We start from the raw sequence: 12,936 nt of genomic DNA, 5'->3' as shown, positions 1-12,936 counted from the left end.
GGGGGGGGCAGTGATTGGTAAACAAAAAGGTGCGCAGCTACCTCGCCCACTCAAAAAATGTCAATTTCAACAGTTTCTTCCAATGATCCTAAGCAAAGAATTCCGTCACGTCCACATTGTCTACTCAGTCACACATACCAAATGACCTTTTCTGAAAAAAGAAGAAGATTGGTTTCCACACTGGCAAAATTAGTCCCTTAGTCTATTATGTACTAAGTCTTTGGGGTTATTTTCTTTGGCTGACACTACAGGCAACGAGACAGTCACAGTAGACAAACACCACAATGCCACAGGAGTGCCTTAGTATAAACTGCCTGTGGCAATCCTGAGGGCACCGCAAGAGTAGAGGTGTTGGAAGGTATCTGTAGAGTGGGAGGGGAAAGAGGAGACGAGCAACGGCATAAAGTAGTGTCTTAAACACGTTCAAGAATACAAAATACTGGGGCAGGTATTAGGGGATGGTTTCGGGGAAACCGGCCCTACTGTAAGTGCTCCGTGCCAGTAAAGCAGAAGAAGAACATTAGGCCTACTGGGGATTCAAGTTTCCACCGGGAACACACCAGGTGCCCGGTGTAGAATAAAACACAGGCTCTCAAGAGCATTTTTTCTACCCCTTAATTCCCCAAATAAATGGTATTTGCCTCAGTAGGTATTACCACACGGTGTGTGCGACCTGGAATAGATCAGGGGTTGTGTGTAGTGACTGTGTCACAATGCCGTGGCCTCAGACACAAACAATAACACAGCCTCAGACAAGCAGCATTGCCGCAATTACCACTGAGGTAGTTAGTCAGCAAACACTGATCCAAGACGAAGGTCAAGTACAGCAGTAAAGGTCCACAAATATAGTACCACATTATGAATCATAATACCCATAAAACCTAGCATTCAAACAAGGAAATGGTTCCAATCGTTTTTCCATCATTCTTTTGTCCCATAGGGGATTTAAGAAACACTTAAAATAAGGGCTGTGTTTCGTGACGTTTTGATAAGTGCAAATCTATCTAGGACAAGGTGACTTCAATATATTATCCTGTATTTACCCCCCAAAAATGAAATGCTAATTAGCTGCTAATGTGGCATCATAAAGAACTAAAAATGCCATGATGATCTGGACGAGATTGCCGAATCAAGGCAAAGGTAAGAATCTCTGGATTAACTAACTAATATTAGCTACATTTTGTAATGAATAAACTGGCAACATTTATTTAAATAACCAATTGTGTGAACTGTCTTGTGCAAGCTAGAGATGACGTGCAGGAGCTTGTAGGGAATTGTAGTCTTGCTTTGATACTAATTAGCATTTTTGAATCAGAGAGTAAATAGAGCCGACTATATTGATTAAAGTCTCCTTGTCCGAGAGAGATTTACATAACTTCATGCCATGGTAAGCCTACATGAAACACAGCCCATATTTTAAGTGTTTCTAAAACTCCCTATGGGAAACATGAATGGTGGAAAAACGATTGGAAACATTTCCCCGTTTGACCGCTAGATTTAATGGGACACAACCACTGTTGGGCTCTATAGCAACAATGGATAAATAAAATAAAATGAGCAGGGGGCTCTCAAAGCTACAATGAACAAAAATATAAACGCAACATGTAAAGTGTTGCTCATGTTTCATGAGCTGAAATAAAAGACCACTAAATGTTCCATACGCACAAAAAGCTTAATTTAAAAAAAGGTACACAAATTAGTTTACTTCCATGCTAGTGAGCATTTCTCCTTGGCCAAGATAATCCATCCACCTGAGAGTTGTGGCATATCAAGATGCTAATCGAACAGCATGATCATTGTGCTGGGGAAAATAAAAGGCCACTCTGAAATGTGCAGTTTTGTCACACAACACAATGCCACATATGTCTCAAGTTTTGAGGGAACGTGTAATTGGCATGCTGACTGCAGGAATGTCCACCAGAGCTGTTTCCAGAGAATTGAATGTTCATTTGGCAGTGCGTCCAACCGGCCTCAACCACAGACCACGTGCATGGCGTAGTGTGGTCGAGCTGTTTGCGGATGTGAATGTTGTGAACAGAGTGCCCCATGGTGGCGGTGGGATTATGGTATGGGCAGGCATAAGCTACGGACAATGAACACAATTACATTTTATTGATGGCAATTTTAATGCACAGATAGCGTGACGAAATCCTGAGGCCCATTATCGTACAATTCATCTGCCGCGATCACCTAATTTTTCAGCCCCATGTCGCAAGGACCTGTACACAATTCCTGGAAGTGGAAAATGTCCCAGTTCTTCCATGGCCTGCACTCACCAGACGTGTCAACCATTGAGCATGTTTGGGATGCTCTGGACCGACGTGTACGACAGTGTGTTCCAGTTCCCGACAATATCCAGCACCTTCCCACAGCCATTGAAAAGGAGTGGGGAAACATTCCATAAGCCACAATCCACAGCCTGATCAACTCTATGCGAAGGAGATGTGTCGCGCTGCATGAGGCAAATGGTGGTCACACCAGATACTGACTGGTTTTCTGATACACACGCCTACTTTTTTTTAAAGGTATCTGTGACCAACAGATGCATATCTGTATTCCCAGTCATGTGAAATGAATAGATTAGGGCCTAATGAATTTAATTCAATTGACTGATTTCCTTATATGATCTGTAACTCCTTCAAATCTTTGAAATTGCTGCATTTTGCGTTTATATAGGCAGTTTGGGTTACATGTTCCCTACCTCTACAAGTTGACACAACACTTAATGTGTGTCCCAAATGGTACTCTATTCCTTAGATGGGCCCTGGTCAAAAGTAGTGCACTATGAAGGGAATATAGTGCCATCTTAGTATATCTACCTCCTCCTCAAAACGTTGTACATGAAACATCCTGTTGTGGCAGTGTTAGTGGTGACTGAATGGAGGCGTGACGTACCGGTGTGTAGCGGTGCACGCTGTTGAGGTTGACGGCGGCAAGGCTCTGGTCTGAGAGGCTGTTGTTGAGGCTGCGCCGGGGGCTATCGCTGCCCTTATTCTCTGTTTTATACAACGCTACCTGGAACAAAGATGGTCGACGTTAATACATCACTTGCTGGAACACAGATGGACAATGTGTTAAGTCACTTGCTGGTACAATGGCCAGCGTTAACATATTGACAAAGAGGGCAAAGGGTTTGCATGTCATTATGACAGACGATTACCTTGTTAGTTACTGTGTTGACTGCCAGAGTGGGCGAGGCATCTCCGTACATTATACAGTCCATTCGCAGGGTCTCCGATTCTAGGCTGTACGCCTGGAGAGAAGAGGAGAGAGAGATATGAGAGAGCGCGGGAGAGAGAGAGCTCTGCAGAACATTGATGGAATGGGATAGCAAGTAATCTGGAGCAGGTACCACCCTCTGAGGCTGTGTTACACAGTAAACCATCACATATTAATATACAGTACATTTAGATACATTTGTGCCTAAGGGAAAACATCTGACGGACCGACAGTCAGTTGGTCTCCCAAAACTGCTAACTGAAAGAAGATTGCATTGTTGCAAACCAATCTTTATGATAAACTCTAAAAGAGAGGAGCGGGTTGCAGGTTCCCTGACAGGTGCGTATATAGAATTAAGGGAACGGCTTGATTCAAGAGTTGTATGAACATAAGAGCAATGCAGGAGGAAAGGAGGAAGGAGACGGTGAGAATTAGTGCTACTGTACATTTACAAGAGAGGATGGCAGTTGGTTTTAACTCAAAATGACAACGACAAGGTTCCAGTTTAACAACGTTTACTCCACCGTATTAGCACAATACATGGTTGCCATTGCACTCATCTACAACGAGACTCCTGCGCAGGCGCACTAATAACAGAGTGATAGCCCCGTAATAACAGAAATATAGGGATACATGAACTTAAATCTCCCACTTTTCTTTAAAGACAAATAAAACAATTAAAATGTCCCAAGAATTATTTAAGTTACCCATTACAAATGGGTTGTGCGACAAAGTTTTTGTGTTACTCAAGCTGCTACTTTCCATTACTGAATGCCTTTAGGAGCACAAGCCCAGGTGCTCCGTTTTTAGTCAGACAGTCAGCAAACTGTTCCTTTGTGGCCGACCACTGAATCCGCTGGTTTCTCTGTGCTTGAATAAATTCCTTGATGCTGCTAATCTCAAGACAAAGTCTTTTCTCTGTGACAGACTTGGTTGACTTCACAGCATCAACTAAGGAGTAGTTGTCAGTGACACAAACTACAGATAGAACGTGCCGTTTTGTCTCACCAGTGGTAAGCTCAGAACAGAGTTGCAAGAAAGATAGCAATGTCAATTCCATCCGCAAGAGCAAGGGTTTCTCCAGCAAGTGTGCTTCGGACAACCCTTCTGATCCTTTTGACTGCCAACTGATAGGTGAGAATCTATTAACACGATTAGATGTCCACCTTGTGTGCCTCCATCTGTAAGGTTCCCTAGGGAAGCGTCACTGAAGGCAACTCATTTCAGAGAGTCACCTTTCCCAACATGCTGAAACTTTAGTCACTTGTTGTGATTTCAGTTGACGAACAACTTTGTTTTCCTCATGAATGGTTTGTACAGTGGCGTGTTTTGTGTTGGATGCCAAGTTGCAGACATCAAACATTCTTATTTAATTTTGTTACTTATACCCCTTTTTCTCCACAATTTCGTGGTATCCAATTGGTAGTTACAGTCTTGTCTCGTCGCTGCAACTCCCGTACGGACTCGGGAGAGGTTGAGAGCCATGCGTCCTCCGAAACACAACTGCACTGCTTCTTGACACAATGCCCACTTAACCCGGAAGCCAGCCGCACCAACAAGTCAGAGGAAACACCGTGCACCTGGCGATCATGTCAGCATGCACTGTGCCCGGCCCACCACAGGAGTCGCTAGTGCGCGATGGGACAAGGATATCCCTGCTGGCCAAAACCTCGCCTAACCCGGACGACGCTGGACCAATTGTGCGCCGCTCCATGGGTCTCCCGGTCGCGGCCGGGTGCGACAGAGCCTGGACTCGAACCCAGAATCTCTAGTGGCACAACTAGCACTGCTCCACTTGTGAGAGCCATCAAACATTACATCAGGTCTACTCTGTCTAACAACCCATAGTATTTGACCTCAATTGATCAGCTTAAATTCCACAGAGAGGGGAATTCCTTTGTACGGGTCTTGAAGAATCCATATGGATAGGTTGAAGATTTATATAGCTCTCCTGTTGCATCAGTATTGTTCCATCAACTGTAATAAATTCTATGCCAACATTACAAAAGTCATCATGCTCCTCACGGCCGACCTGGAAAACAGCTTTTCACAGTTGTAGCAAAGGTCTGTGAGCCAACCCAGATAAAGTCATCAATATGACAGGCAAGTACTCCAGTCCCATTGCAGTCTTGATCAAGCCAATAGAAGACTACAGGATCCACTTGTGACATTTTTCCAACTGTACTCAGCATTGTTGCCTTGGCTTTGTTGTACCAGTAGAGTGATGCATCTCCCAGGCCATACACACACTTTTTTAGTTTCCACAGTGTTCCTTCGCTCTTCGCTTCAGGCGAAAATCTGATGTGAATGTCACTTGACAGCTCTGTTCCCTGCAAAAATGCAGATTTGATGTCTATGGAATGAAGGTTCCATTTTTTCTGGTAGATCACTGTCAGCGGCAATCTGAGTGACTGAGGCGCATGTTGGTGAATCTTTTGGGAGTTCTTTAGCAGCCAGCTCCTCAAAACCTCTAGATGTGCTTTTGGCACCATTCCAGTTAAGGATTCTTTAAGGGTGCAAACCCATTGAGACAGAGTTTTGGCCAATGTCTTTGACTTCCTCAAACACTCAAATTTTCCTCCAATTACTGAGCTCATCTAGCTTAGCTGAGTCAAATGACACATCCTTTATTTCAAGTACATCATAATTTTGAATGTCATTCTGTTTTTCTCAATTTTCCATTGGTTCAATTCTGAGATGATCTACAAGTGACAGGTCAGCTGAACCTGTTGTACCAGAAAGTGTAGCTTGTTCAGAGTACCAGTTCTGGTGTTTTCCTTTGGCTTTTCCAGCTTGTCCAATGACGGTTGCTGTACAGTCCTGGCCAAAAGTTTTGAGAATGACACAAATATTAATTTTTCACAAAGTTTGCTGCTTAAGTGTCTTTAGATATTTTTGTCAGATGTTACTATGGAATACTGAAGTATAATTACAAGCATTTCATAAGTGTCAAAAAGGCTTTTATTGACAATTACATGAAGTTGATGCAAAGAGTCAATATTTGCAGTGTTGACCCTTCTTTTTCAAGACCTCTGCAATCTGCCCTGGCATGCTGTCAATTAACTTCTGGGCCACATCCTGACTGATGGTAACCCATTCTTGCATAATCAATGCTTGGAGTTTGTGGGGTTTTGTTTGACCACCTGCCTTTTGAGGATTGACCACAAGTTCTCAATGGAATTAAGATATGGGGAGTTTCCTGGCCATAGACCCAAAATAGAGGTTTTGTTCCCCGAGCCACTTAGTTGCCTTATGGCAAGGTGCTCCATCATGCTGGAAAAGGCATCGCTCATCACCAAACTGTTCCTGGATGGTTGGGAGAAGTTGCTCTCGGAGGATGTGTTGGTACCATTCTTTATTCATGGCTGTGTTCTTAGGAAAAATTGTGAGTGAGCCCACTCCCTTGGCTGAGAAGCAACCCCACACATGAATGGTAATACGGTGGAGTCTGTTCTTTTGCCTATCTTAATCTTTTCTTTTTATTGGCCAGTCTGACATATGGATTTTTCTTTGCAACTCTGCCTATAAGGCCAGCATCCCGGAGTCACCTCTTCACTGTTGACATTGAGACTGGTGTTTTGCGGGTACCATTTAATGAAGCTGCGAGTTGAGGACTTGTGAGGCGTCGGTTTCTCAAACTAAACACTAATGTACTTGTCCTCTTGCTCAGTTGTGCACCAGGGCCTCCCACTCCTCTTTCTATTCTGGTTAGATCCAGTTTGTGCTGTTCTGTGAAGGGAGTAGTACACAGCTTTGTACGAGATCTTCAGTTTCTTGGCAATTTCTCGCATTGGAATAGCCTTCATTTCTCAGAACAAGAATAGACTGACGAGTTTCATAAGAAAGGTCTTTGTTTCTGGCTATTTTGAACGTGTAATCGTACCCACAAATGCTGACGCTCCAGATACTCAACTAGTCTAAAGAAGGCCAGTTTTATTGCTTATTTAAATGAGCAGAACAGTTTATCTGTGCTAACGTAATTGCAAAAGGGTTTTCTAATGATCAATTAACCTTTTAAAATTCTAAACTTGGATTAGCTAACACAACGTGCCATTGGAACACAGGGGTGAGTAAAGCAAAGTACTCTTCCTGTGAGACAATGTAACAAGCAAGTCTGCCCAGAAATGCAACCGAAGCGTAATAAAAGCGTTGAAGGGCTTGCATGTAAAAAAAAAATGACAAGGCTCTGAATTAATTAATGTTTGTGATAAAAAAAAAAATCCAGAAGAAAATACTGTGTGTCTAAATGGCAGCCTAGGGGCTTGTGTAGGGTAATTAACTAGAACAGAAGCCTAGAATACTCCCCCCCCTTTCCTTTTCTCTTGCCCTCTTCTGCTAGCTCTCCCTTCCCTTCTCTCTTCCTCCCTTCCCTATACCTGCCCACCACTCTTCCTCTTTTCGTTGGACTGCGATGATTGTGCACTTTGCCGCTCCATGCATCCTTTGTTTCCATGGTGATGGGTAGGGCAGAGGCAGTGGTAGATGCGTAGGGGGAGAATGGGTCTGCTGCTACTCGGTGCTCAGTGAGCTGCAGAACGGTGTTCAGTCAGGCGCTCAGATCACTGAACACCAGTGGTGTAGTGCTAATTCTTTAGGGGCAGGAGAGACGTGATTTTTCATGGCATGACGTCACCATCTCAAAGAAGATAGGGGATGACTGTAGGCCGAAATGAGACAGCATCACGAGTCGTTTAAAATTAAGCCAATAATGCAATGCCCAATGACATAGTTCAGAGCAGTCTGGCTGTGATGTGATGCTTTATTTTAGCTGACTCCCCGGTCAATCTGGGATATTTTGTTGCCCAACCTGCTATCCCGCTACATTTGTGCACGCCGTGGGTGACCATTAAATCGGAACAGTGTAAATTGTATGTCGGCCCATGCTGGGAAAGGTCGGCGGTGTCGAAAGCAAGGTTTGACACCAGTCCAGTACTCACCCTTTCTCCAGAGTGTGGCCTCTTCTTTGGCCTGGTGGGAAGTGTGTCCTCTTTACGGTTGGTGTCTATAGCCCAGTAGGAACCCTGGAGACGACGACAACAAACCAGATATTAACACTAGGGCCAAACAAATGCTATTAGTGGTTTAACAGATTCCCTGCTTGACAATCCACCCACTTGATGTTAAATATTAAGCACTAATAAAAATAATGTTGAAATGAAGTCATCCCACACAAAAAATCACTCTGCTACATATAGCAATAATACATCACTGATTTTCTACACTAACCCAACACAGCAGCATCCCACAGCAACAAGCAACAAGCAACAAGACATAAGTGGAGTAAATCAATTACCGGCTGCATCCCAAATGGCACTTTATTCCCCATATAGTGCACTACTTTTGACCATCGTTCATAGGGCCCAAAAGTAATGCACTATATAGAGCATAGCGTGCCCCTATATCTTTCCCTCTGTTCTCCCTTGTTCTCTCCCTAGGAGGCCCACTGCGCCTGACAGAATGAAGTTCATATAGGAACACAAACATGGATCATCTGCTCTCATCTCTTTGCGAATCTCCTAACTATTTTTCCCCCCTCGGTATCACAACCCAGGGAGGTGGGCTACAGAACAAGTTGATAACGTGAGTACATGATGTAGCTATCGTTATATCTCAGAGGTTCTCCACAGTGTATAAAAAGGATAAATGTATGGCTACCCTCATGTTGCACATTGGGTCTCCCCTGCAGTTTTATTGATTGGTTCGACCTGTTGTGCGAGTTAAGGCTCTGGTCAGGTCCATGTAGAGCTAATCAGGTGAGAACCTCCGTGTCAAACTACAGGCCTCGGCTGCGGATTCCAGCTGAATTATTGAGTTGATTTCCTCTCAATTCATTTTTCAACGGTTCACATCCCTATGGCCATGAGAAACACTCTTTGGTGAAAACAAAATTGGTAAAACCTATAAAGAATGCTAGCCTGGAATTCAGACTCAAAGCGCAGCACTCGGCAGATCACAGTAAGGACTAGAGAAAACTCTTCTACCAAACACACTTTTCCTGGCACAGCAATTTCACTTTACCTTTCCAACCACTTCATAATTCATGGTGAAAGGAAGTGCCGGTTTAAACTAGAGACAATGACGCAGCAGAAGACATACTCAAGTCACTAATTTATTGCCACAAACACACACAACATTGACTCATAGAAGTACTAGTGGTAGTAGTTGAAGTACTTTTTTTTGCATTGACTAGCACCATACCATGTTAGGAAAAGTTTGCAGTCCAGTATGCACTACTCAGTTAAAATTGGAATACACGTCTCTGTTGGAAGAACTCTGCACTAAAGACCATCTCTGTTGGTAGAACTCTGCACTAAAGACAGGTTAGGGTGGAACCTCCCTGCCCATTGGCCTGGGGCCAGGTCAAAGGTGGTGATGGACAGGTCAAGAGGTCCAATGAAAGATCACTGGGGAGACATGCCCTAACATGTTATTAGACCAGAGGGCAGCTTATCCCCACTCTAGCAGGCCTTGCACCTCAAAAGAATAAACAAGTCCTGAATAGAAGGACGATTTTCTACAGCCAGGTGGTAGTTCCTGTGGAAGAGGCTCTGTTGCCCCATAGTACATGGTGGCACCAGAGTGTTTCTGCTGAAAGGCTGCAGGCTTCTCCTGCTCGGTATGGGCACTGGCTGCTCTGCAGCCGCTCTGGCACTCTGCTTCCATCTTCAGCCATTGTGCTAGGTACAGAAGGGTGTGGGGGAGCTTGTGGTTATGTGGTGTAAATATGGCTTTTGAATTTGGCATTGTTCTCTGAGGGGAGCCGAGACCCTCAACGTGGGAGCCGCAGAAAAGCTTGGTTACGGGGGGGGGGGAACACTGGCTGTTGAAGTGAGTATGTGTAGGCGGCGGCACTGGATAAAGCTGCTGGCCTCGGGTGCTGCCAGTCTCTGCCGGGGCTGCTGATGGCATAGAGGCTGTACTGGCAGCTTATGGGGAGAAGTGAAGGCCACAGCGGCTGCATCCGGATGGTAAGAGTACACCCATGGGTCCGGGGAGAAGCTTCCCCTGGAAGGGGAACCGTGTCCAGGTGTGGGCATAGAGGTCTGTGGCATCTGGAGGGGTTGCTCGTACCAGGTAGCTAGGCAGAGCTTTCCGTCCTGTATCCTGGGCCCTTGTGAGCTGCAAGCATTTGCCTATTGTCTATGTTGCTCAGCATATCTAGAAGATCTGGAAGTTCGACTGAAGCCTGAGACTTGGGCTGTGAGCCTTCTGAGGATTGGGGGCTGAACAACTTCCATCCTCCTCTTCTTCTCGCCGGTGTGTGCTTGCCTAACTCTGATCAGGACTACCCTGGTCCAAGACCAGGAGTTGATTTAGTTGACTTTATTAGGATCCCATTAGCTACTGCACATGCAGCAGCTACTCTCCCTGGGGTCTACATAAAATGTACAAATACAAGACAAAGTACAGAACAGTTATAGACAAGAACATTAGACATATAATATAAAAGAGTTATACATTGGAAAGATAACGGGAGAAAACTAAAATATTAGTCATATACCATTCCTACAGTATATACATATTCTTATATACAGGACAGTTAAATCAAATCTTTAGAAAGAGGTGAGGTGCTGAGATAAAATATGATTTATCCGTTTTTGCTTTTTGCCTGAATAACCTCTGGTGGCAGAGCATTCACGATGACATGGAAAGGGAATACCTAGCCAGTTACGCAACTGAATGCATTCAACCAAAATGTTCTCTCCCACATTTAACCCAAACCCTTTGAATCAGAGAGGTGCGGGGGCTGCCTTAATCGACGTCCACGTAGTCGGCGCCTGGATCCCAGAGAGCAGTTGTTGTGGGGTTAACTGCCTTGCTCAAGGTCAGAACGGCAGATTTTTCCACCATGACGGCTCGGGAATTCGAACGAGCGACCTTTTGGTTACTGGCCAACGTTTTTCTACACATAACTGATAGCGACGCAATAAATCTGTTTTTGGTTTGGGTACTGTGAAGAAACTCATAGTGGCATGTCTGTTGGGGTATGGACAGGGCCTTCAGAAAGTATTCATACACTGACTTATTTCATATTTTGTTGTGTTACAGCCTGAATTCAAAATGGATTAAATTAATGACAAAGTGAAAACATATTTTTTGAAATCTTTGCAAATGAAATACAGAAATACACTACATATACAAAAGTATGTGGACACCCCTTCAATTTAGTGGATTTGGCTAGTTCAACCACACCGTTGCTCCCTTTCTGCATCCTTTGACTCTCTATGTCCCCTATCCTCCAGGCCGGCTCGGTCCTCCCCTCCTGCTCCGTGGCTCGACGACTCATTGCGAGCTCACAGAACAGGGCTCCGGGCAGCCGAGCGGAAATGGAGGAAAACTCGCCTCCCTGCGGACCTGGCATCCTTTCACTCCCTCCTCTCTACATTCTCCTCTTCTGTCTCTGCTGCTAAAGCCAATTTCTACCACTCTAAATTCCAAGCATCTGCCTCTAACCCTAGGAAGCTCTTTGCCACCTTCTCCTCCCTCCTGAATCCTCCTCCCCCTCCTCCCCCCTCCTCCCTCTCTGCGGATGACTTCGTCAACCATTTTGAAAAGAAGGTCGACGACATCCGATCCTCGTTTGCTAAGTCAAACGACACCGCTGGTTCTGCTCACACTGCCCTACCCTGTGCTTTGTCCTCTTTCTCCCCTCTCTCTCCAGATGAAATCTCGCGTCTTGTGATGGCCGGCCGCCCAACAACCTGCCCGCTTGACCCTATCCCCTCCTCTCTTCTCCAGACCATTTCCGGAGACCTTCTCCCTTACCTCACCTCGCTCATCAACTCATCCTTGACCGCTGGCTACGTCCCTTCCGTCTTCAAGAGAGCGAGAGTTGCACCCCTTCTGAAAAAACCTACACTCGATCCCTCCGATGTCAATAACTACAGACCAGTATCCCTTCTTTCTTTTCTCTCCAAAACTCTTGAACGTGCCGTCCTTGGCCAGCTCTCCTGCTATCTCTCTCAGAATGACCTTCTTGATCCAAATCAGTCAGGTTTCAAGACTAGTCATTCAACTGAGACTGCTCTTCTCTGTGTCACGGAGGCGCTCCGCTCCGCACTGCTAAAGCTAACTCTCTCTCCTCTGCTCTCATCCTTCTAGACCTATCGGCTGCCTTTGATACTGTGAACCATCAGATCCTCCTCTCCACCCTCTCCGAGCTGGGCATCTCCGGCAAGGTCCACGCTTGGATTGCGTCCTACCTGACAGGTCGCTCCTACCAGGTGGCGTGGCGAGAATCTGTCTCCGCACCACGTGCTCTCACCACTGGTGTCCCCCAGGGCTCTGTTCTAGGCCCTCTCCTATTCTCGCTATACACCAAGTCACTTGGCTCTGTCATATCCTCACATGGTCTCTCCTATCATTGCTATGCAGACGACACACAATTAATCTTCTCCTTTCCCCCCTCTGATAACCAGGTGGTGAATCGCATCTCTGCATGTCTGGCAGACATATCAGTGTGGATGACGGATCACCACCTCAAGCTGAACCTCGGCAAGACGGAGCTGCTCTTCATGCCCGTTCCATGATCTCGCCATCACGGTTGACAACTCCATTGTGTCCTCCTCCCAGAGTGCTAAGAACCTTGGCGTGATCCTGGACAACACCCTGTCGTTCTCAACTAACATCAAGGCGGTGACCCGTTCCTGTAGGTTCATGCTCTACAACATTCGCAGAGTACGACCCTGCCTCACGCAGGAAGCGGCGCAGGTCCTA

At 45.5% G+C, this 12,936-nt stretch overlaps 1 protein-coding gene across 3 annotated transcripts in view; it reads right to left on the bottom strand.

Annotated features, from left to right (window-relative positions):
* Positions 1–12,936, bottom strand: part of LOC139542104 (forkhead box protein J3-like) — a 91,530-nt gene that overhangs the window by 13,928 nt on the left and 64,666 nt on the right. For all 3 annotated transcript variants that reach the window (XM_071347138.1, XM_071347140.1, XM_071347139.1), the window contains exons 5-7: positions 8,157–8,240; positions 3,161–3,253; positions 2,896–3,015 (exon numbers count right to left, since the gene is read on the bottom strand). In XM_071347138.1, coding sequence (XP_071203239.1) covers positions 2,896–3,015; positions 3,161–3,253; positions 8,157–8,240 — 297 coding nt within the window. The remainder of the gene's footprint in view (positions 1–2,895; positions 3,016–3,160; positions 3,254–8,156; positions 8,241–12,936) is intronic.

This window comes from Salvelinus alpinus, chromosome 17, assembly GCF_045679555.1.
Source record: "Salvelinus alpinus chromosome 17, SLU_Salpinus.1, whole genome shotgun sequence".
Classification (NCBI taxonomy): Eukaryota; Metazoa; Chordata; class Actinopteri; order Salmoniformes; family Salmonidae; genus Salvelinus; species Salvelinus alpinus.
This window is presented reverse-complemented; position numbering and strand designations above follow the sequence as displayed.